This window comes from Sardina pilchardus, chromosome 10 (genome assembly GCF_963854185.1).
Source record: "Sardina pilchardus chromosome 10, fSarPil1.1, whole genome shotgun sequence".
Taxonomy (NCBI): domain Eukaryota; kingdom Metazoa; phylum Chordata; class Actinopteri; order Clupeiformes; family Clupeidae; genus Sardina; species Sardina pilchardus.
In genome coordinates this window covers 12,011,899-12,037,904 of record NC_085003.1, presented here as the reverse complement: position 1 = coordinate 12,037,904, position 26,006 = coordinate 12,011,899, and the positions used below count along the sequence as shown (strand labels likewise).

The 26,006-nt window shown below is 43.2% G+C and overlaps 2 protein-coding genes across 2 annotated transcripts; one reads left to right on the top strand and one right to left on the bottom strand.

The window, feature by feature from the left end:
• The first annotated feature begins 12,065 nt into the window (after positions 1-12,065).
• LOC134094425 (leukotriene B4 receptor 1-like) lies at positions 12,066-13,429 on the top strand. Its single transcript, XM_062547937.1, has one exon. The coding sequence runs from the start codon at positions 12,066-12,068 to the stop codon at positions 13,011-13,013; it is 948 nt and encodes a 315-aa protein (XP_062403921.1). The 3' UTR covers positions 13,014-13,429.
• A 7,981-nt stretch (positions 13,430-21,410) lies between these two features.
• Positions 21,411-24,688, bottom strand: lysmd4 (LysM, putative peptidoglycan-binding, domain containing 4). Its single transcript, XM_062548280.1, has 3 exons — positions 24,614-24,688; positions 23,417-23,709; positions 21,411-23,005 (listed from the first exon to the last, which is right to left on the bottom strand). Exons 2-3 carry the CDS (start codon positions 23,684-23,686, stop codon positions 22,421-22,423), a joined length of 855 nt encoding a protein of 284 aa, XP_062404264.1. The 5' UTR covers positions 23,687-23,709; positions 24,614-24,688; the 3' UTR covers positions 21,411-22,420.
• Between the last annotated feature and the right edge of the window lie 1,318 nt (positions 24,689-26,006).

The following is a 26,006-nucleotide window of genomic DNA, read 5'->3' as shown; positions in this document are numbered from 1 at the left end:
GCAGAGCCAGCCTCGCAGCTAGAACATTTGCTCCACAGCTGCATGGGAACATCTGGGCTGGATGGCAGGAAACTCGGCGGCTGTCAGCGTGACGTGCGCTGAATGTTTTTTAAGCACTTCAGAAGGATGAGCAGAAAATCGCCCTCCCCCTCCCAAACACACACACAGACACACACACACACACACACACACACACACACACAGACAGACACACACACACTCACACACACACACACACACAGACAGACACATAAACACACCCACACACACACACACACACACACACACACACCCTTCTTCAGAATTTATAGAGTCCAGCAGCAAGTGGTTCTCATTACCCCTTGTCATCTTCTTAACAAATTGCAGCATTGGTCCCGCAGCTGGGGCAGGCAGTACTTATGGGGGAGTTATTATCTTATTTACCCCATGTTGTGCTCAGGTTTGAGTAAATTACCACTGGGGTTCCTGTCTAAGTAGATGTAATTGGGGTGGCCTTTTAAACAATGCACTTTCCTATACAACAGTGAAGGGTTGAGATGTTTCAAAACCCACCTATACAGTATGTCTCATCCTGTCTGGAGACTGATTCTAACAGTGAGGTTTGCTGTTGATACTCTGGTCATTCCTAAGAATTAATAAAGAGTACCACCAGTTTTAAATACTAGATTTAAATTTGAAATGTCTGATTTGCATTGTGCTTGATGAAAGCTTGATGTTTTTTGACTGCATGAAGATCAACACAACTGGAATTTGAAATGTATGTAAGCTAACACCATGGTAAGCTGCAGAATAGTGCGGATGTTGACTATTTTAGAGAGTCGCCATTGTCTCAACGCGGACTGAGGAGATGACACGAGAGGGACGATGTGACGTACGTTTAATAAAACTCAGACGTTTACACGTTTACATTCTCCGCCTGTCAGACAAACCCGGCGGAGCCCTCGGGGGTGAGCCGACGCGAGACAAAATGAAAGTGAGAAATGAGAAACCCACACCTTTGCAGCACGCCATCACGGCTTCAAAAGGCCTGCGCCGCATTAAGAGCTTTCATCTGGTTTTCCCTGGCAGTGGGGTTTACGTGAATTATCCAGCAGGAATTGTGGGAGAAAACTGTTGCAGACGAGAGAAATGAATAGGCCGCACCTGGTCTGATACAGCTGTTTTGCACATAGCATAGATCTGTAGGACTAGGGCGTTTTTTTTCAAAGGAACAGAAAAAAAATATGGAATGGAAGAAAGAACTTTTGGAAATAATACGCCGGAACAAGTCGAAAGAAGACTGGATTGAATTGACAGGAGACACAATACAGACAAATACGTGTATTTTGTTTTGACACGACTTGCAAGGTCGCTGCTGCTGCTGCTGCTGTCTAGTCAATGCTCTGCGGCCTCCATTTGCACATTCCTCCACATCGCCCGTGTAAACGAAACAAGGCCGACACAGTCGCCTTGGTGTGGTGAACGAAACAGCAACAAACATCTCATATCACAGATGTTCTTCTCAGTTTTTTAATGGCAGTGGAAAATCCTGTATCCTAAACTAGAACATACTGTACATGTTGCTTATTTTGGACGTGTTTTGCCTCCGTTCCCTCCATCTTCTAGCCTCCACGGCCTGGTCGTATTTAAGCCTGATCTCTGCATGCTGTCTGCAAATGTATCGGAGATGAGGTAAAGCAGGAAGCCATGCAGCTGTGGGTTCAGGACTGTGCTGCGCTGTGCTGCGCTATACACTCTCCACACCCTTCAGAACCCCCAAAGGCACCTCAGGGGCCTCAAGCACACAACCAGAGCACTGCTTTTCCACTGCATGTCCGTCCAAACAGTCTCCCTCCTGCTGGACACACTAGCACACAGCTGCTCCGCCTTCAGCGTGCATAATTGTGGCTGTCGTGATAGTGATGACAAAATTATTAAAAGTGTGTAAAACAATGAGGTCACGGAAAACACTAATCTTCCTGTTTATGTATGCGAGAGCTGAGACAGATGCCGATAACTGCGGATGGCAGAAGTTTCTTGGGGAAAGTGCGTATACAGTATTAATGCTTGGCAGACTATTGTCCCCAATCCCTTGTTGATCATCTGATGTCTGTCTGAGGTGATGCCAAAATTCTCAATGTATTTGCTCTTACAAATCCATTGTTGATGGTATTTACTTATGCATAAAAAGTAGCATTCAGTATTACATTTACACTTATTTTAGTTAAACCCATCCATTCTTTTATAATAAGAATAAATTGTATGAAAAGAGTAAAAATAGACCACCCGTTCCAGAAAAGCAGACGCGACGACAATTTGATACAATTACAATCATGTAATGATAAATAAAGCACCCAATTCCTTTATCACTTTTTCCATTTCAATAAAGTGGAACAGATGTTCTCAGGTCACTATGCTTTGTTTATACTGGGCTTAGCAAGAGAGCTGTGGCCAGTCCGTATTATAAATCAAACGCTTTTCCACAACCACAATGCTTGGAACAGCCTCCAGTTAAGACCCGCGAACAAGGTGAACCCGTTTAACAGTATATACTGTAAGCCCAAAGACAGAGCGAGAGCGAATGCTACACAGATAAAGACATCACACTGAGTTAAATCCCATTCCGCCCCTCACAGCAACACTGCACGTGCCTTTCCTGCTCAATGTGAACTCTTCCATGTGCCCTTATCAGAGCGTTTCAAGGACACACCGCACTTTTGAAGAGCACAAAAGCTGAATTCAGTCAGACGCACACAGTGCTGGGTGGCATTTCTCTATATGTGTAATAGTTGAGGAGGATGAGAAATTGTGTGCTGTGTATAACCCTGTCTATCAATGATAGAAATGAAAACGCTTTTCCTGCCGCTTCAATCATTTCTACATCTTTTCATGTGCCATTCTATTCGAGACACAGATGGAATGAGGAGAAGGGGCGTATTGTAAGGATGTATTATGCAGTTCTGTCCTCTCTCATGGCTGCAGCAATGGCTACAATGTAGGATTCAGTACCCAGAAAAGGCAGGAAAAGTTCACACTCTGAAGAGATTGTAGACACAAGTCTTTGCTGAAAAATATTTTCACTAAGAGGGAGCAGGCGTTTTAGCCATTAGGCTATTCTCAATGCTCGTACTGAGGCAACCACCGACATGCAATTAACAAATAGGTTACCCAGCGGCTTTCAGGCAAACAAGAGACAGGTGTAGTGGGAGGGTTCAGTACCCACACATGTCCATAGCCCAACCTAAAGTTCATGCCTGTGTTCTACTCCATTGTATACTGTATATTTCAACTGAAAAAGGGTCTCACATTCTATGGTACCCAAGAGCTTGAGTTGGTCATTTCAGAACACACCACTGCCTGTGCTGTGGCATTCAGGCTTGTCTGGGAGTGCTTCTGGGGACTAAGTGGACATGCAGGTCCATTTGCACTGATTAGCCAGCCCAGTGCAGCACCGACCTCCCGGATCTGCTCCACTGGACTGTGCCTGGACTGGGCAGACATGGGCGCAAGTGCCAGTCTGCCTGCCGATAACAGGGAACCAGTCTCCCAGGGAACAGTGAGTGAAATGCAATCCTCACAACCCCCCCCCCCCCCCCCACACACACACACACACATACAGTACATACACACCACCACCACCACCACCTCCCTTCCAGCATGTCTGTCTCGCTAGACTGCCCCCACCCTGTGCCAGCCCTGATGCCAGTCGCCATGCCAGGCTGTTGCTCGGTGTCGTGGGCATGTAATCATATTAGCGACTGGCATCGATGTGTGTTGCCAGGAGGACAAGTAGGCCTTACTGTGTGCTGCTGCACATGGGGTTCAGGTGTGTTGCTACAGCCAGTGTCACTGAGTGAATATGATCTGACAGCTGAAATGCTGAAATGTGTCAAACATGGAAAAGTGTATGGATTTACACATGCATAAGCATGTGTGTGTGTGTGTGTGTGTGTGTGTGTGTGTGTGTGTGTGTGTGTGTGTGTGTGTATGTGTGTGAAGAGAATGAGAGAAAGGAAGAATAAGAGGGAAAAAGAAAAACTTGAACTTCATGATGTGGCCAAATGATATGAACAAACTCACAGGCTCACAGTGAGGCATAAGATGTCAAAACAGAGCCCCGGTGCGGTGCCTTTCTCAGCCGCATGTTTTGCTGGCCGTGCGGCCCACGGCTCAACACACCGGGCCTGGTTTCTGGCCGTGCGGCCCACGGCTCAACACACCAGACCCAGTTTAGTTTCCACCACGCAACGCAAGGCCTCCCAGCGGAATGCAAAACAGGTGCTGCGCCACTGGCTCCCCCCACAGTGGGGGAGGAGGAAAAACAGCCGCCCACGCCGGCCTCCAGACATGACTGACAGCACATCACATTCTCCAACCAGCTGTGTCTTCTGCTGATCTTTAAGGAAAATCCCTGCAAGACAGAGAGAAAGAGAGGGAGAGAGAGAGAGAGAAAAGGAACAAAAAAAGGTAAGGAACAAATGGCAACGAGTCATGGAGGGAGTGAGAGAGAGAGAGAGAGAGAGAGAGAGAGAGAGAAAGCCAGACTGGAGAGAATAGAAAATCCTTAACTCCAGTGAAATGATGTATGGGGAGACTCCACCACATGTCTGTGAATCACTGACAAGCCCAGATGAGACTTCCCTCCACTGACACCTCCTTAATTAACGCTCGAGTTTCTCCCAAGACTTCTTACTGGACGTATGGGAACACACAGGCTCTTGGACGCTCTCAGGCACCACTGAAGTGATGATGGCCTCAGATAGGACCGCATATTTGCAACTGAAATTGAAACAATACGCCGGCCGTCTCCCCTCCAGACGGCCCCATGTGTGTTGCAGGGGCCGCTCCGGCTCCTGGCAGGACATTATACATGCATAATCTGGCAGCCGATTCAAAGCCTCTAGTTTCTCTTCGAATCCACACCAAAGCCCGGGGAGATTACAATAATTTGCCTGGTGTAAAACCACCCAATGCATAGTCATGCGTCTCATGACACAACCTACAGTGCACTCGCTTGCTTGCTCCGTCTGCTCCCTGGGTCCCCCCGTTGTGGTCGGTTCTACACGCAGCAATTATCTCAGCAGTTGATGTGCAGTCATTGTTTTTGCTCAAAAATGAAATGGGCCGAATAAAATAGAAAAACCCACAAGCGCGTGTCGTGCAAGACCTTGCGGTAGGCTAGAAGATGCCTCTTGAGAAGACTCTGTGTTTTTGTTCGCAGAGTAACCACACTCACAGACATCCTCATTGAGAACATATATACATGTATTTCCTGGGCTTTATGCAACAGAATATTATTACAGTAGCTTTCCCCTGCCTACAACTCAATCCATTCAACACAAACAAACTCAATTAGGCCTAGACTCAATCAGGGCTATTGTAATTAGAACACTACACTTGTATCTTACCTGTAGACCTCTTTTGACCAAACAAAGCCCAACTTTAGTACACAGAATTAGGATGATGAGAAGTAATGACTGTAAGTGTTCACTAATTTACCCACCCCTCAAGGTGACATGGTGCTGTATGAGTCATCTGAATATTAGCATTCAGATCACGTAGCATACCCTGGGCCAGAATTCCTTTTGTTCTTCACAAATTACACAAGATCCTCCCATCTGGTCCTCAGCCTACTGCTGAATACAAAGACCTCGAGTGGCTTCAGACCAGACGGCCTTCCCTTATGTTGCTAAAACTAAAGACTATAGGAAAATTAATTTTAAATCCTTTCTTGGATTAAATTGATAATGAATGAATAATGAAGTGACATCTTTGCTAAAATACAGTACACCTGCTCCCAACGTGGACCTGTACGTTTTTAAGTTCTGCCACTCCACTGGAGAATCCATTTACCGTAATTTCCCAACTAATAGCCACGGCTTATACTGTACATTGATTTTGCAAAATTTCGTCAGCTATGAGGTTAATAGGCGGGGGAACTGTTAATATGGTATTAATATGGGTTTGTCTCTTTTAACTTGCATAAAACACTGTCCTGCGGCTTACAGCATACACAATGCGGCTAATACACAGGAAATGACTGTACAAGTGGTAATGATAATAGCAGTGCAACATTAGATAATTTACGTCATGAATCTAGTGGACGAGACCTAGAGCTACTGTATCGTGTGACCACATCAGGCTTGGGACTTACAGTGGGTCACGTCATATGGAGCCTACCATGGAGGGGTCACTATTTTGAGTTGTTTGTGAACTTTTCCACGCTCCCTGAAATAACATGAAGCAAGCATCGAGGAATCTGCTCAGAAAACACAGCTGCTAATTTGGAACCAAAACAATTGGATGTCATACAGCGCACACACAGTATCCACAAAAAAGAGCCATAAAAGGCTTGTGTTCTATCGCTGTGTGCGTGTGTGTGTGTGTGTGTGTGTGTGTGTGTGTGTGCATGTGTCCGTGTGCATGTGTGTGTGTGTGTGTGTGTGTGTCCGTGTGTATGTGTTTGATAGACCAACTACTTTTTACACATCGGTAAGGGTATACAGACACAAGAAATAGTTGGTGTCATTTAGGCACAATCAGTATCATTCATACATTTCCACTGCACCTGTGATAATAATAACAATAATAATAACGGCATTCACATCCTTTCCAAAGCTCAAGATCATTCTACATCACTCAACAGGTCAGTCCTGACATGAGCTAACACAACTGGCACACCCAAGACTGTACAGTACATAGTTCTCCATACAAACATCAGTTGCTAAAACAGCAACAGAAGAGCAGCACATGTTGGGGGGGGGGGGGGGGGGGGACCAAATCATCTATCATACACGCTGCAAATAGCCACACAGAAATAGCCACATTACAAGGCAATTCATCTGACCACATGGGAGCAAGTCAGTGCCATGGCAGCAGGGGTGACGAGCACCAAGTTAATGTCCAGTGGCCCCTTGTCCTTGTGCCACACCCGTGATAAAGCGCTTCTCTCTGTGGGCGCAGCTCCGGCTCTCTCCGCGCAGGCCAACGGCACACACACACCGAGCTGCCGCTACACAACAATGCTCATATTCAGGGCCCCGCAGACAGCAAATTGCTTCTCTCACTCCGCAACCACGCCCTGTGCTCACAGCCACCTGCAAAACTGACCCTGCTGGAAATTTCACTACAAATTACCCAGTGTCTACTGGATCCCCTTGGGAGCAGGGGAAATCAAAACCCCTGCCCCTCCTCCCCCACCCCACCCTCCTCGCAAATGCCCTCCACACCTAGTGTACACAAACAGGGCAATGATACTCACTAATATACATTTACACTGCATTAGTATGGCAGACACAGACAGCAGTACCTTTATACTATAACACACACACAGGCACACGCACGCACGCACGCACGCACGCACACACATACACACACACACACATACACACACACACACACACACACACACACACATAGTTAAGTTTGCATAATAAGAATGTGCATCAATCATAAATCTTACCAAGCACAATCATACTAAACAAAATAATATATGACAGAGGCTTCATGGGGACTGGTGTGAAAAGTATTAAACTGGCTGAATTGTTATATTTAGGTCATCTACTGCTTCAATCGTAAACAAATCAGACACAATCCATCTTCTCACAGTTAATCTAACCCCCCTGCAAGAGGAGTAAAACTACTGACACAAGGCTTCAGTTTCAGGGGCAAATCAAAGCAAGATGCATACCTAAGCAATGAATAATGCTCCGACAACATGGGATTCTTCACCATAGCAACCAAGGAGCAAGACTGCCCCCTTGTGGCAGCTCGTCTCGCTCGAGGGCAGACTGGCAGGAATGCGAGTGAGTCAGGGGCGAATCTGCCAGAGAGAGATGAGTGATGAAAGCTCCTTGGAAAAAGGATTAGGGGCTGTTTACGTGGCCAAGTGGCCCACTGCCAATTGCACAAGTGTGCAAACTCCCTTAAAGCCACAGTGCCTGGAGTTCGGCTCAAGTCCTGTCTCTCTGTTTACTCTCGACGACTGTGCAGATGGGGGTCTGCTTTGTTCAGAACGACCACAAACACGACTAACCCCCGCCTCTCGCATACTCCCGAGCTCAGCTCCCTATAGAGCAGAGAGGAGCAGATTGATCATGCTTGCCGAGTGGTATTTGTGTGGCCATAAGTCAAATGAAGATAATCCTGCTGAAACTCCCCTAATTTTTATTGAAACATTTGGTGCAACGAAGAGATGATATGACACATACCCCAAATAAATATGTAGACAGTGGGTAATAAACTGGACAAATCGACTCAAAGGGGGAAATCATTTGGTAAAATAATTTCCAAAATGTCCTCACCATGAAAGATAATGACGGGTAAAAAGAACATACAGTAGGATTTCCACAATAATTTCACCTTGATGATAGCAGAAAAATAGACAATGTCAAGATCAAAAGAGAGTCATGTATCTGTGTGTAAATACACTGTCTGTATACATTAGTTCATATGTACTCTATGTGTGTGTGAGTATATGTATTACATCTGTGTTAACGTGCATTTGGGATGGTGGTCTGTTTCCTGGGCCTGGCCGGCAGGAGCGAGTGTGTCTGGGGTATGGCGCGGTGCCAGGCTTCTGAGGCCTGGAGCAGGATCAGAGCGAAGTGTGGTTTGTGTGAGCTCCACTTGAGGGATGGAGCTCACGGGTCCAGAGATCACAGAAAACCTGAGGAGCCCCCACAGCTGCAGCTCTGCTCTCCCTATACCCCCTCCATGTGTGGAGGTAGCATACAAATATACACACCTACACACACACACGCACACACACACATACTGTACATACATACATACACACACAATACCGACACAAACACACACACAATGCCAACACAAACAAACACACACAAATACAAACACAAGCAACAAACACCCACACACACACATAATAAGAACACAAACAAAAAACACACACACACACACACACACATTGGATGTGGTCTTTATCCTTGTATACAAATGGCTTTGTGCATCACACACTTTCTATTAATAAATCATTTAGAAAATATTCAGATGAAGCTGTTTAGCAAAGGAAGAACACATGTTTTTGCCTGGTCCATATCTTATGCATTAGATGACTCTGTAGCCTTTACGTAAAAACAAACACCACCTCTTCACACACAGGAGGGCTTAAAATGGTCTCACCACATCGACAACATATCCAGAAAAAGGCCCAGCAGAGGTTATGCGTCCTGAGATAGCTAAGGAAGTTTAATCTGCCTATAAGGAGCTGCTGACTACGTTCTACTCAGCGATCATTTAGTCTGTGACAGAGCCAGACTGCAGCGGACAGTTAGGGCTGCGGAGAGGATTATTGGAGCTGACCTCCGCTCCGTCCAGGACCTGTACCAGTCCAGGGTCAGGAAGAGGGCAGCAAAAATCTCTACAGACCCCTCACATCCTGGTAACAAACCTCCTTGCCTCTGGTAGACGATACAGGGCACTGTTCGCCAAAACCAGACGTCACAAAGACAGCTTCTTCCCCCAAGCAGTCACTCCGCTGAACATTCAAAATAGCACCCACCCTAACACCGAACATAGTCAATCAATGTGAACCATCAACCTCATGTGTACTTCAATCTTAGTCACAGTATTGCTATCACTGTAATACATTATCATTGCACTGAACTGCCTTGCACTATATTTATATTTAATCCTGAACCTCAGTCTATACTGATATTTCACTATTCTCACCCTCTTGTCAATTGTATATTGCATTTTACTTGTGCCTGTTGAGATGTCCACGACCTGCCCCCTGACCCTACTGCCCTTCATTCTATTCTTACTGTATTTTTATTTCCTCCGCCAAGGAGGTTATGTTTTCTTCATCGGGGTTTGTTTGTTTGTTTGTTTGTTTGTTTGTCTGTTTGTAAACAAGATAATCCAAGGAAGAAATGATACCATTTTGGGAGTGATCCGGATCACCGTCTGAATCCAGGAGGCGCTTGGTGCAGGTCTGCGCTCTTGGAGTGCTTTTCTAGTTATTTCTATGTTATTGTTGAGTGTTGTACTTTGACAGCAAAGATTAACCGGAGTCACATTCAAAATGCCTTATTTGTTTTACGCAAACCTGGTCAATAAAGCTGATTCTGATTCTGATCAGTGCATGTATGTAAAGATGATTGAATTTTGGATAAATGGAAAATCAAAACCCTCTTAGAGGAAGACCACATAACGCAAATGAAGTTCTGGTGGGCCGGAAAAGGCACACAAATGATACAAATGTTGCAGAATCAGGTTAGCAGCAATGTATGGACATGTAATTGCTTACAGTAATGCAACACAACGCTGATGCTAAATTTCCATAAGGTTTCGTGGAATCAATCAGATGTAATTACAACCAGATGCAAGCAGCTGACCTCAGATGGTCTACGAAATTCAGTGAAGGCCTATCTGAAAATTGATAGCATCTAATGAAGGAGACAGTTTTGAAAGGGGAAGCAAAGCAACTGATGGAGAATGCCAGGGTCGTGGAGAGGTCAAAGTATTGAACTGATCTCACAGTGTGCAAACATTTTGTCCAAAGCCAATTTATTTCAGACCTTGGGAAACAATCTGGATTGCTGATGATTCTGGCAAGAAGGATCGTAGCCTTCTGTTTGCAACGACAGCGCCCTCCACTGGCTAAAAGCATAGCCAGCAAGGTTGATGTACCAAGACCAATATTTCACCAAGACTGATTTTTCATTTCTCAGGGGGACCTGACAAGGACCATGATTAAACCCAACCTTAAAGGTGGTACAGGTTGTCTCTGTCAGTTTTTTTTCCTCGAACCATTGATCATATTTAGACCCTATTAATAATTAATGTGCATCATGTGGTTCATGTAAGGTGCCAGTATTGTGGTATACAGATGAAAAATTGTGAATATTTGCTTATATGGAAAAATTCAACTGAATGGGCATAATTTGGCTGTCAAAAGAGGAAACGTATCATGTTTGTGAACATCATCCTGACCAGTCTACCATCCTAAACCATCCCCAACCATAATAAACTGCACTATTGAAATAATATTTAAATTTGGTAACCTCTGACAGACACATACTATAGGCCTAATAGATCATATAGATATACAATACAATACAATAGATAAACACAATATAGCCTGTAAAAACATGATATATATACTGCAAACATACCATAGCCTCTTCAACCCTACAACAACTCCCCCTTTTGTAGGATAACATTCAGGCAAATGAGTGTAGACCTGCACAAACACAACGGCAAATCCTTGTAGAGCTGCTTGAAACATACAAAACGATCCTGATCATCCATCGAAATTTAAGATGAAAACCCAAGAACCCAAGACATCAGCTTTGAACCTGCCCAATATGTTGGGAAAGAACAACAAATCATTTCAAAATTCAAAATTCCTCATGTCTAACCAATCTTCAGCATCTTCAATAACTATGCAAAATCTATGTGTGAAGTTCATCATTTCAAACCAAAGCATAATCCTGCCACGGAATAGCACATCATCACTGTGTCAGGGACGGTTTATAAAGTGAGACGACTCATATGAGGGTCAATTCCGGTTACCCTGTGACGTAGTGCCACTCCCATTTAGGAGGCAAACGGGAGAAATAAACCTTATCTCGGATTATGACCATTCCCTTAGCCCTTACATTCAGCAATGCAAGTAACGAACCCATATTCTACAAGGCACACGTCTTTCTAACATTCCCACATTGAAATCGTATTTTCCAGCGTGATAAATACATAGAAAAGTAACTTTGTTCACGACCTGTCCCTCCTGACCTGACCTGTCTCCGCTAATTGCGCAGGCCACCTGTTATCAACGGCACACTGCTTCTGCTGCTTCTACACTGGTCTAAACCGATTACTCGTCACTGATCATGCCCAGATAGGCGGAAGTGGGCACCATTTCATTCCATTGAAAACCCCCTTTATGATTCATCTTCGTAACTATACCATCTTTGACTGTGTAGTAATTCCAGCGGCTGCGAAGGTGTGAAGTGTGGGCAGGAAGTTTGCTTGGGCTTATTGCATGCAACTTCCTCTTGATTGCTCACACTGCTCTGACGGCTCGTAGTGGTCACATTGTTCCGCCAGCAGTCATTTCTATCATGCAACAGCAGCAGCTCAACATCTCCAACAGCTCCACTGCCCATGTCTCGCTGGAGGTCCAGATGGTCAGTGCCATGCTGGGCTTCTGCTGTGCCCTGGGGGTGCCTGGCAATCTGGTGGTGCTGGCCGTCCTCCGACACCGACTGGCCGGAGGAAACTTCACCCTCTGGCTGATGCTGAACCTCTCTGTGTCCGACCTGCTGACTCTGCTCACGCTGCCTGTGTGGATTTACACGCTGTGTCACGGCTGGAGCCTGGGCTTGATGCCTTGCAAGCTTCTCTCCTACCTGGTGTACTGGAGCCTCTACACCAGCGTGCTGTGCATCACTCTCCTGAGCGTGCAGCGCTACATCCAGGTGCTCTATCCGCAGCGCTGGGCCGAGCTCAAGTCGCCGGGGAGGAAGCTTCTGCTGGGCCTGGTGTGGGCTCTCGGAGGCATTCTATCCTGCCATGCCCTGGTCCAGAGAGAAGTGATGTTGGTGAAGAAGGATGGGCGACTCCACTGCCTGCAACACTACAGGTGGGACGGGGAACAGGTGACCACACTCCTGCTCGAGAGCCTGCTGCTGTTTGTCCTTCCGTTCTCTATCCTTGCGTCCCTATACGTCAGCCTGCACAGGAGGGTGACGCAGACCATTCGTTCGGGACACGAGAGGATGAAGAAGCTGGTGGTCAGCATCATCGTGGTGTTCTTCATTTTCTACATTCCCATCCACCTCAACAATTTGTTCACCATCGTGGCAGTTTCTTTAGGATCGAAGGACCTCCTGCGGTTTTCCAGGGTCACTAAGAATGCCGCTGGAGCATTGACTTTCATCAACAGCTGTGTGAACCCCTTCCTGTACGCTTTCTCCCACCGGGAATTACGTCAGTCCACAGCCATGCCACTGAATCTTGCACTCAATCCAAACAACACACTAGACCCAACCGCATCCTCAAATCTATAGATATTGCTCCTATAATGAACAGCAGGTGATGTCATATTAGATAGTTCACTGCCTGATCAGATCAGGCCTCAACAATTGAAAATGGCCAGATGTACAGTAAGTCATGTCCACTGAGACAATCTATCATTAATGTTTGATGTTTCCATCTGTGTTTACCAATTGTTGCATTCACATTAGTTGAGATTATATTAGCCCAAAACGCTTGAGATTACATTAGCCCAAAACGCTTGATCTCGAGTTTTCATGTTACTTGCCGCTGCCGTTGTTTGCAATTCAACAACCTAATTTGGGTGCTTTCCATACGTCTTCAACATGCTGATTTTTACTTGCATAAAAAACTTTAGACCTTACAAACAAGAATGCATTGTCAACAATAGTTATTAGCAATTACATTCAAGATAATAAATGATAATAAAATAGTCATCAATTTCATGTAACAATGAGACTGTGTTGTACCATACTGATAGTCAAATATATACTTTCTGTGCCTTTACTGAGGGTATGACCTTCACACGAAACCTGTTGGTTTGTGGTTTTTCAGTCAGCACCTTCCTGCCTCATAGTCAAGCCACCTTTACTTTTAACGCTTTCATGCACAGAGTGCAATTCAAAGCGCTCACACACAAGACTTTGACACACAAGACAAAAGATGCCGGACAGACAGCGTACTTGGGCTTAAAAACAATGCACAAACAATTCAAAAGTGTGTGCAGTATAGCTCTCTCCATGTGAGGGTAACACATGTGTGCTATAGGGGTGCTGCACAGTAGCCTGGTTTGACCCAGACAGACTCTCTTAGCGAACTTGTATTTGCTCTACAGGACAGTCTGGAAAGCACCCCATTGACATTAAATTCCAAATAACCCAGGAATGGGTTATTATTCTGACTCGCCCAGGAACCCAGGACTGGTTTATTTCTTTGGAACTTAAACTGCTGGTTTTGGGTGGCTCTGGGGGGTAAATAAGCTATTTTGACAGTTTGAGAGTACACAAGTCCTAAAGACAACTCAGGGTGAGCAGCTAGGGATACCATACCCTGACCTGACACAACCTGATACATGACAACAGAATATGTGTGAACACGATGACAACAGGATATGTATTACGCTCTATCAGTTATTACACCACACAATGATTATGCTCTGTCAGAGTTATTACACCACATGATGATAATGCTCCGTCATGGAGTTATTACGCCACACGATGATGCTCTATGTGTCTCCACAGTAGTCACTGTTTTTGCCCCCAAAGTTAAACATGCTAATATCTGTTGTATATGATATCATTGTTAATGTTATTATTATTTAGAATGCCTTGATGCAGTAATTCTCCTAGCATTATCAGTAAAGGAAGTGACTATTAATTGTCCATGAGATAACAAATCATGTTCTCATGGACAATTACACTTGCATATTGGACAAATGCACTTGCATTTTGGACTCCTGTAAAAATAGAAAAGGGAAAAACACTTCCTGTGATGACAAACGAATGGTTCTTTTATGTTTGGTAAAGCAGCAAGTAAATATGTGTATATGGAGGTGAAAACGGCAAAGCTATGTGTCTTTATGGATACCCCTCCCACTGTTTATTTGCCCAAATTCACACTTGGCAGGTGTATTGCCACACAATGAAGTGAATGCAATGTGGAGTATATTTGGACCTCAACTATATGCCACTCCAGTGGTTCTGAGCATAGCCTACTAAGGCAATTTGAAACCATTTGTACATTCCTGTGGCGTGAGAGACTTGTAGCAAACCAGCTACAGTTTGTGAGGAAGGAAGGTGTGACAAAGCTGATAGCAACAGGTCACCACAAACTAGATACCCAGCTCAGTGGCACATCTCCACAGTTAGTGTGACCTGAGCAATGCCAGCAAGAATACATGTAGGTTCTGTGAGTCAGATGGCGATCATGAGTTGAGATCAGTTTAATTGACAGACAAGGGAAGTCCAGGCTGCTAGCTGTCTTGCCAGCACTAGGCGTCAGGAGGGTGAATGCTTTACACTTTCGGACCAAATCAAGACGTCCCCTTTTGTGTTTGATAGTGCCAGATTGTCTATCATCGTATATCTATCTATCATTGTCTGTCATCATTTGCTCAATGGCGTTATGAGGCTAGTTATGGTAACATCAATATTGTGAAAAGAGGCCAACAAGGTACAGTAAATAATGTATATACCAACAACTTAGGTTAGGCAACACCACTATTTAAAGCCTAGTTTACTTAATAGAAAATACACATGTAAGTTCACGTGTATTTGGACAGTCTTTTTTCCAAAAGGAACTTCAGCTGTACAGTACTTCAGTTATCACAAATGGAGAAAAAATTGAGATATTTGGCCTAGAAATGTAGTGGAGTAAAAGTAAAAAGTTTAACAAAATTGAAATACTCAAGTAAAGTACAGTAATTGTAAAGTACAGTAATTGAGTAAATTTAATCAATTAGTGTTCATCACTTTACTTCCTCTAGAACGGTGTTTCTTAACTGGTGGGTCGGGACCCAAAAATGGGTCACGGAACCGTTGGGTCACAGAGCTTTTATTAAAATGCTACCTTATCAGATCTAATTGTAGGCCTTTATTTTAACAGACTGTAATGTTAGTCATGGCCATGGACATAAACAATGTTTATGTAACCGGTCATGTTAGACATCATTTTAGTGGTAAACGCAAAGGTAATGCCAAACATCAGCATGTTCCAGGCAAGTAAGTCTACAGTAATACTTTGTGTGTTACCATGTAGCTCACAATATCCTTTGGCTTGAACGCTAAATACATATGAGTCCCGTTTATGAAATTGTGGGTCCCAAAGTCAGACCAGTTAAGAACCACTAGAAGAAATGCACTTCCATGCCAGTAAAGTTTGACTAGCCTAACCTACTTTACAAACAAAATAACAAGAACACAGCATAATGATCAACGACACATTTGGTGTCTTATGGTGGTTACTCTGCCAAATTGCAGCTGGTGGCCAATCTGGCCTACTTTCACATTCTATCATTGGAGGAGAGTGTGGGTATAGACCTCTGAGGTTTGCTACAAAAGCGAACAAAGTTCAGAGGTCTATTTTGAAATTTCCCTCCAGAAACAATCACATCTTTATATCAATGCAAGTCCTTACATAGTTTTTTTCTTTTGTTTTTTGTAAAATACTAAAATGAAATAATGAGCAAAATCTCAGATTCATTAATCATGTGCACCATAGATTTTTGACTTAGCTGAATTAGTCTCAAGTTTACATCTGTTAGTTGCCAAGCTATGGATACTTTTTTTTCTGGTGATGTTTTTCTGCAAGTTTCACACGTTTATTTCACTGCAACACACTGATCTTTTCTCACTAGAATAATTACTGGAGCTACGTCTTTCTTGCATGCTCAGAGCTGCCCTCTTCCACATGACAGATAACATAATCACAAGCGCTACAAACTAAAACAAGATTAGATTAACTTGATTAATCCCATGAAAGGAAATCCGGTTACTTTCTGTGAAGCTCAAGCTCAACTAACCAAGCAAAAGCAACAAACCAATGGAAATTAACTGCTGCAGACTGACGAGATCCATTGCCCGCCCATAACTTGGTATGTCCTGACCCATACAGGAAATAAAGTCACTTTATCTACAATCATCATCGTCATCATCTCCAAGTTATTTCCAGCAATACACAACGCAAGTAGTGCTGCCACTAACGACTCATTTTCTAACGATTAATCTTTCGACTAATTTTTCGATTAGTCGACTAATCTAAACAACTACTTTTTGTGGTAAGTCTGAGATGGGTTCCACATGATACTTAAATGTATTTCGTTCTATGTTAAAGATGCCGTCTCTTTAATGACGCGCACCTTGATTGTTGAGATCACGGGCGGCATCATGTTCGTTTCAACAGTTTAATTAATAACATTACAGCCGTTAGAGACGGGAGACCAAAAATAAATAGGGGGTCAATGGCAAAACGAATAATCGACTAAAAAAATTGCCGTCGGCTAATTTTCACAATCGATTATGTCGAATACGTTGACTAATCGCGGCAGCACTAAACGCAAGTTACAGTGGAAACCCTAACCCTCAATGGAAAGATGACACAGCCACCTGAAGCACTCTAACTTTCAAGGCTTTCTCAACAGTATACAGTGCACTCCCCGTAAAAACAAGCCCTTACTGTTCACTTTCAAAGATCCAAGATGAGGCCCAATTTGTGTACAACCCTGGCTTGTGGCAGTTAAAATCTGACAAAAATCGCGGCTCCCGAAGCCTTTCTATGGAGCTGTGAACTGAAGTTGTTGGAGTGTGTCTGCCTGTGCTCCGCGTTCGGTGGGCGGGGCTTGTGAACGGGCCCATTCACTCTCTCACTCTCCACCTCAAGCTGGTGTGTGGTGAAAATTCGGGTGCATAATGGCTGCTGTGCATCGACAGAGATGTTTGCTGTAGGTGACCAAAATGTTTTAGCTTAGAAACAGTGTAACATCACTTAGAATATATTTAAAGTAAAAGTGCATAGTGCTGCTTTAATCCTCTAGCTGAAGACCAGACCAGATTGTTTGTATTATTTTTCAAAAAAAGGGAACAAAGTGAACAGCCAAGTGTTTCTTTTCGTTCACACATGTGTCACACACACAGTGTCATATGTCATCATCTACAGCTAGCACATTTTGAAGTTTGTGAAGTGAGAGTGCACAGCTCTAAGCAATATATTGTTAGGTGTCTTAGATAAAGCAAGACAGATATATCTCAGTACTCAGTAGTACAACAGGGTTTAGAATTTCATTTTTCATACGGTTCATCAAATTTATAGCTATCACATTTACAGACAGGGATGACCTTTAGCCTGCATTACCTTTCATTAAAACTGGAGAAAAAAAATAAATGTAGAAACAATAACAATAAAGGACAACACAAGGGTAGTCTCAAACACGCATGCAGTGCACAATGAGGCTTATTTAATATTATATCTCATGGTATGGCCCCATACACAAAGCCATCAATATCTCAAAGTTGCGACACAACCATTCACTCCCATGTCCAAAAAATGGCGGCACATCCGGTATGTCATGGTCGTTCAATAGTTCCTCTCAATGGGGAAATGAATGAATATCTCAGGTGTTATCATAAGACTTTTCTACATAACTTATGGTCGTGTGCATAATAATGCATTTTCAGTGAGTAATATATGTGTGTGGCAATGCAGTTTATAGTAATTTTCATTGAGTATTTACCGTAAATATTAATGCGATTGCTGCTGTCAGTCCCGTAAACCAGGGACCAAAGGAACCACTAACCACATGACCACTCTAATCTGGCTCTAACAGCGAAGTCAACGGCTGACGCAACTTTGAGATATCGATGGCTTTGCCCCTAGCCTACATATTAAATGTTGTTGTAGACTTTCTGTGGCACAGGAGACAGGCCCAAAGTATCAGATACATTTTATCCAGTGACGTTTTATTAGATTGGCTCTATGTCGGAACAGAGTTCTTACAAAAAACTGTGCTCACACTTGAAGCACTCTGTTTGAACGTCAGTTATAATTTTCTGTATGGTGCTACCAGACATGTAACCGAAGTTCAGTCCATTTCTCTACATAAGTCCGGAGTGGCTCTGTCCATCATTTGTTTTATTGTCTATGTGTTTAAGCAGGCCCTATTTTTAATGACTTTAGGTACAAACGGACAGTATGGACCGCTATGATAAAAATTAATGCAGTTTCAGCATGTTGACAAACTTCTTGCCACCATCACAATAAGCAGCTGCTAAATGGGCTTTGGCAGAGAAGCAAGCTGCTGACATTATAGACCTGGCACTTAAAAAGGAGGTAGGTAGGGGAGGTTCAAGCCAGGCCTCTCCTGACCCTGTCATTGAGAAAGTGTTCTTGGGCAAGACACCAGACTGACACTTAGACTGCTTCTGATATTCAGGTTAGCTCCTTGCATGGCATCCTTGGCCATCAGTGTGTGAATGGGTGAAACTTGGGTGTGCATCTATAGTTTTGACTGCATGCTGGACTAAAGCTCTATATAAATGCAGTCGGTCTTATTTATAGTACCATTTAAGCCATGGACCTTGTCTGTCATCATGGTGCCCAAGAATGACAGCCCTTGGAGGTTGGAGATTGCTGTTTGATGTAATGAGGGCCACTTCAAATTTCACAGTGTATTGTTGTTAATGCTATGGTACAGTATATCAATGCTATAATGTTATAACCGCATTGTAAACTACATTATTAAGTTAATGTATCTTGTAATTGCGGAAGCCTTTGAAAGAAAGAAGCTTAAGAGAGAGGAACTAATAGCAGAAGTGAGACAACCTCATGCAAGACCAGTGAAGATTGATGATAGAATGTGGTTGATTTAGTAACAGCGCCTCTGTCAGGGAGATGCAGTCTACAGTACCCAAATGCACGGCACAAGGTAAGAGTGACAGCAATCAGGAGTACAGTCCAAGCAACATGTGGCAAGAGACTAGGCAAGTAAAAAAAAAAAAAACATGCAACCCTGACAAACAAAGAAATGAAAGGCTGAAATGATACAATACACCAACTAACAACAAATAGAAGGCTGGACTAGATTAACAGGGTGATAGAGAACATGTGAGAGAAGGAACAGATGGAAACTAACATAGACAAGAACTACAAGTCAAAAAAGGGCATGGGCAAAGACGAGGACTCATGACAGACAGTATAGCCTATAGACTGATACAGATATATGGCCAGAAAAGCAGAACACAGAAACATGTCAAAAGACAATCACAAAATGGTCGGCAGGGTGGCTAACTGCTCCAAGGCCCAACAAGATCCTGACATAGTACCAGACAAGTTGTCTGAGACCGTTGACAAATCTAGCCAGCGATATACAGTAGCACCAAAGTCTACCAGGGGACACGTGATTCATGGTGTACTATGTGAAAAGGCCTGAAGATGTTCTGAAAAGGTCGCCATGTTCGAACAGCTTACATCAGGAGGCATGGCCATGGGTACGAGGCCTTACAGAACCATTAGCATATGGGCTGAATTATAGCTGAAGAATCTGATTGAGCTGGCATTCCGTCTTGGTTATTGACAGAAAGTTTCTCCGCAATGCTTGAGGTATATTTCGAGGTGTGTATGTGTTGCCCATGTATGGAAGGGAGGTCGATCTGGGCTGCTAGCACTCTTTAGCCTATAGTGGTACAGTATGATGGTTGTAGAGCAAGTTATACTTTGAGCAGGTTATTGGGTATGAGCACTAACAATCACGGGAAGTCCCTAACCAATGGCAATAGCATTTTAACATCCCCTTATTGTAACAAAATACGATTGCTTTTAAGATTATACCCTTTCACTCAGGTATGCCTTTCCAGTCCAATTCCCCGACACCACTGCACACGCACGGCTGTCACTAATGACACACAAATAGCAGTGACTATACACACATACACTCACACTGACAACACTTGCACCGGAGGTGGCATCCATAACAACATGCAACACAACACAACAACACATAACAACCCTCCCGCAATGCACCCTGGGAGCCAAAGTCTGGGACAGCTATAGGCTCAGTAAAATGTCTGTGTATTCTCTCTCTCTCTCTCTCTCTCTCTCTCTCTCTCTCTCTCTCTCTCCCATCTTAGCTCACCTTGTCTCGGGTTTGAGCTTCATCCCTATTTCACTCCTGCTTGTTTTTCTCTCGTTTACTCGTCACATTCTTTGGGGGATTGTGATGGTGTTTTTTTTTGTTTTTTTGCTCCTCCTCATGTCTAAAATGTGTTTATTCGGACAGATCATCAGGATCAGGACTGAAATGTTGCTACATGTGTTTTCTTTACATTTAAAATATGTCTGACATACAGTATAGTTCATAATTGTGTTGAATCATGTTGAAATTATGTTGCATGAACATCAGCCTTCAACCATCAAATCTTTGAATGGAAAAATTAACAGTATGTCCATGCCATACAGGTTTATCAATTGTTATTCTGACGTAATATATAACAGCTACCAAACACTATCTACAATTCATCTCAGTGTGTCCATATTACATAATGTTAGACTCCCATATTGGTGTACATGGAATAACTATCTCTAATTTGTATAATTGGATATGTTAGATTACCAAGAAATAGCACAATCTGTCTCTAATAGCAGAGTATGTGGGCCATATTAGTGTAATTGCTTTAGGTAGTAGTACACACAGTAAACCAGACTCCATGTTGCTGCTCTAAAGCAGCAATGTAAAAATCTTGAGATATAACAGAACGTTTCTTTTTAGAACTTTTTGGTGATTATTTTGGTCTCACCCTGGTCCTACAAAAAATTAATCACAAACAATTTAGAATGAAATGATGGCATAATCTTAAATGGACGACATATTGAAAACCATCAACCTACAGTATCTATATTCCAAAAGGACAATCAAACAACTGTAAGGAGGTCATTTATTGCACTTTCACACACATTACAGTTTCTGCATAGAACTGCCTGTCAGGCATATACTTTAGTAAGATTTAATACAAAATATATATTGTAGTTTTTGAAAGATTAAATTCGCCTGTTTGAGGTATGAATATAAATTCACACAAGTCAGCAAGCCAAAAAGCCCACTCAATGTTCCAACATCTTAATGAAAAAAGGCAAAACATAGTTTATCTGTTGGCATTGTCATAGGCCTACCACTTTGTGATGATATTGTAGGGTTATTTTCATTTTTCGCATTGAGGGTCTAGTTCGGTATTAAACCTCTGGATGCCCATACCTTATAGATTAATTGATCTTTGAAGACTCACACACACAAATCAGTCATAAGCTAAACCTTCACAAAAGTGCATAGTTAGAATGTAGTGCTATATCACTATCACTGAATGATCTGGAACAATAAGTACCAGATGGTTTTCACAACAAACAAAATGAAAAAGACATAGCAAAATACTACACCACAGTCAAAAATACAGTATGTCAATTGTGTGTGAATTGAATAAGTGAAAGTCCCACTTATGTTGTCATGTTACTAACACAATACACACAATAGTGTTTAATTGTTGAGATATTGGTTTGACATCAGTGGCCATTTTGAGCAGTGAACATTTCACTGAGCTTTGTGGTTAAGCAACACAACCCACCTCGCCAAAAACACTGTTATAATACTGCTGACATAAAGACAAAACTTATCCTCAACAGGCAGCCATCAAAACCACATAGGCTACAAATGTTACAACAGTATTGAAATTGCCATGTCAACGTAATATGTTATATCATGTTAAAACATCCTATGCATTTCTTGATTTTACACAAGCCACTTTCTGTCTTATTTGGTTGAAGCTGATATGTCTTTGGAGACCTGAAGGAGCTCTTCTTGGTTTGGCACAAAACAAAAACGAGACATGACAGACCATGGGTGAATTCCAGGCATCTTTCCCCAAATGTCTGCCACTCCAAATTATGTGTGTGGCTTGCTTAAATGGTCCATCACAGTACTCCCAGGGCTCAACACACTGACACTCGCAATCGAGCTATTTGAGGTAGTGATGGAGCTGGAGCTGTTCACCCCGCTGTCGTTTAAAACAGCTGTTCCACTGTCTTGGGTTTTGAAATAGACCACGTAGAAAATGGGCAGCACGATGCCAATGAGAAGCATGGCCACCACAGCGTTCCACCACTGGATGCCCCAGTCGGCCCCGTAGCTGCCCAGTCGCTGCCCACGAGGCCCCCACCTCCGCGGGTCCTCCTGGTCAACCAAGAACTCCTCCTCCGTGGTTTGAATGAGCCTCTCAATGTCATTGTCCACCTCTTTGAGAAAGTCTGTGTACTCCTGTACTTGAGGCCTGCCAGGAGGGCATTCTGTGGGAGTGTCACAGGTTAAGACAGAGGCAGTGGATTGAGTCGAGGGTCCTGGTTCAGGCTCACGGAGCTCCGAGTTGGTCTCTGTGAGAATGCCGTGCTTTTTCACAGGAATTTTAATCGATTTCAATGCGTACAAGTCCTGGTCCTGAATCAGGTTGTTCACTCGTTTGATATCAGCCACCTGAGTAAGATATGTGAAAATAAATTTAAAAATGATGAAGTAAAATCAGAAGATATAAACACAAACATATATGCAAGCAGTGCATATGATACTGTTCATGTTAGAGTTATTACCTCCGCCAAGGAGGTTATGTTTTCATCAGGGTCTGTCTGTCTGTCTGTTCGCAAGATAACTCAAAAAGCTATGGATGGATTTTGATAAAATTGTCAGGAAAGGTCTGAAATGACTCAAGGAAGAAACAATTCAATTTTGGGAGTGATCCGTATCACCATCTTGATCCAGGAGGCAGTTATGTTTTCACTTGGCGGAGGTCTGCGACCAAATGACTCTCTGACCAAATCTTACCGTTTGAACGGTCAAGTAATATGGTTTGTTTATGCAGCAGAACAATTCTGAACACAGTAGGCTTACCTTGCAACCATACTGCAGTGCCAGTTTGTTGAGATTGTCCCCCTGTGAGATATCCCTCTCCAGCAGCAGTAGCTCGCCCACCCTCTCTCTCTCACGCTCCTCCGAGTCACGGCCTCTGGGCCTCAGTTCCATCACGTTGAACTCATCGTCCTCCGAAGAGCCCCCGGAGTCTGCCTCTCGGCCTTGGAACATGTACACCTGCCCGTCCACACTGGCATGGACATCCACAGGAGCCAGGAAGGCCCGCGGAACAGACTCTCCACGCCGCATCTCCGGAGTGAGGGAAAACCACCCTTGGAACATTTAATAACTTATTAGTATACAGTATGGGCCTAATGACGGACAAATGTTTTGCCCTGCAGAAACTATGTACTATTTATTCCACAGTAGCCTACACAGTGAGACAACTTTGAAACTGTGTAACCTGAAGTTCTCAAATCGTAAACAGATCAGCATTAAGCAAAGGGTATAATAGCCTACAGGAGGCCATAGACTTGAGATTCAAATGGTAGGCTAAATCAGAAAAGGACAAGAGGAAGATTCCTCAGGCAGTTCCTCACTAGGCCTATATACAAATGTTATTACATTTTTAGACATTTAAGACAATTTAAACATGTTGTTGTGAGGGCATAGCTTATTAAAACAACTGATTTTTGAGGTTTTCAAAAGGTTTTCTTCTACTCGTGATTTTTTCTGAGATTAGGATCTCCACCACGGATTACATTCAGATATATTGACAGGCAGGTTCTGGGTGTGTGCGCTTGTGGGCCTACGTGTCAAATCTAGTTACAATATTGCCAGAAGGGCTGCAGCCAACTTTTTAGGACATTCATCTGATCGAATTTAGTTTATTTTCTATACAAATGTATCGACATTTCAGGAGTCCTGTAGCCGTAGCGAGAGGTTAACTTCTATCAAAGTTTGAGACACATGATATGGTCGTTGCTATTGCTGCTCAACACGTTGGCAGTGTTAACGTGTTATCTGTTATATAAAACGCCACAGATAGAGACGGTCTGTTGTGAAAAGACTGAACTTAGTTTTGGATAGTTTTATCCTGGAAATTATTCCTACGATCAACTGTTGAAACATCTGTTCCAGAGCTGACTATGTTCCAGTGCTTTACAAAACAAAATAATTTTCACATTGAAATAGCCTACAAGGTGTCATGCTGGAGGAACTCAGAGCAAAACTCACCTTCAGAGAAAATTAACTGCTACATACTGTTGATAAAAATATCTGTCCATCTCGTCACGGACAGCGAAGGTGCAACCTAACATTGTAGCTGATAGGTATTACATCAGCCAATGAGAAGTCAGCTTATACAAATGGACTGAAATGACTTTCCCAAACTTAAAAGAAAGACAACTGAAAACCAACACAAACTGGTAAGATCCTGTTGTTGTCGTCGTAGAAACAGAAAAAAATATGCGTTGTTCCTCATACAACAAACGAATGTCAAGAAAAACGTGTGGTGTGGAAATATGATTTCTCAATACATAGTTAAGTTCGGTAGACCGGGAGGCACCAATGGAGCTACGTGTCAGTGTCACTTCTTTTAAAGGCATGGTGAAAGCCTAACTTGAAGGATTCTGTTACATTTAATTAGAGAACGATGAAGGTGTGCAAATTTGACGCAGTCGAAGTTGAGGTCTTTGCTGCATTTTAGCCTGCCCCAGTCAAAGCACTCCTTTCCATCACCTATTTTATTAAGGCAGTAAAAGCATTTTGAATGCATGCATGGTATGTAATACTGCCTAATTTACATATTGTCGATTATTATAATACATAATGTTGATGTCTTTTTAAAACAAAATCATGACCTTAGCCTACAACCTCAGGGAAACGAATAATGATAGGCTATATGTCTGTGATATATGTTTCCCTACTGCCAAATTATATAGGCCTACTGGAAGACATAATAGAAAGGCTATTTTGAAGTTGAAGCAATCAGCGTTTAGCAATTAAGAATATAAAATATCCTACTGGTAGGTCTTCAATTCCCATAATTTCACTGATAAAACTCATAGCCATACATTCCATAGCCTCTAGATGGCGCCGTTTCTCTTCTAGAGCTGTTGCTGGCTTGTCATGGTGGTGGTGAAGTGGTTTCAACTACTTTCTTGTGAAGGACCTGTCAGTGCTCTCTCTCTCTCTCCCTCTCCCCCTCTCTCTCTCTCTATCACTTTCTCTCTGTTAGTTTGCATGTCTTTCACCATATCAGAGCATCTGAGAAGCCTGTTGTGAAGGCATGTAAAGTCTGTCATATATTTCCTCTCTGTGGCCATGTCAGGGTGAGTTACAGTGCATGACTCAGTCAGGGAAAGGGCACACACAGCATGCACTTGTAGAGAGGGATCACAGTTTCCTGCTCACGCCTGCTCAAACGACAGGTGACCTGCTAGTCAGGGGAGAGAGACCAGGAAGCCTCATCAGCTCAACCAGAGATGAGCATTGATGTCAAGTGCCAAAGGACAGTCTTCAGTCCTCTTTCCCCTGACTCTCCTGCAATCAGCTCACTACTTTGGGCAGAAATCTGTCCCTTGTCTCAGAGGATGGGTCCGGGTGATAATTATGGTGTTGTAGAGGG

Excerpts from the sequence above, each read along its gene's own strand:
- LOC134094425 (XM_062547937.1), top strand. The coding sequence starts at position 12,066 with ATGCAACAGCAGCAGCTCAACATCTCCAACAGCTCCACTGCCCATGTC.
- lysmd4 (XM_062548280.1), bottom strand. The coding sequence starts at position 23,686 with ATGCGGCGTGGAGAGTCTGTTCCGCGGGCCTTCCTGGCTCCTGTGGAT. Across the intron at positions 23,006-23,416 it reads CACTGCAGTATGGTTGCAAG|GTGGCTGATATCAAACGAGT; the intron begins GTAAGCCTACTG and ends TATCTTACTCAG.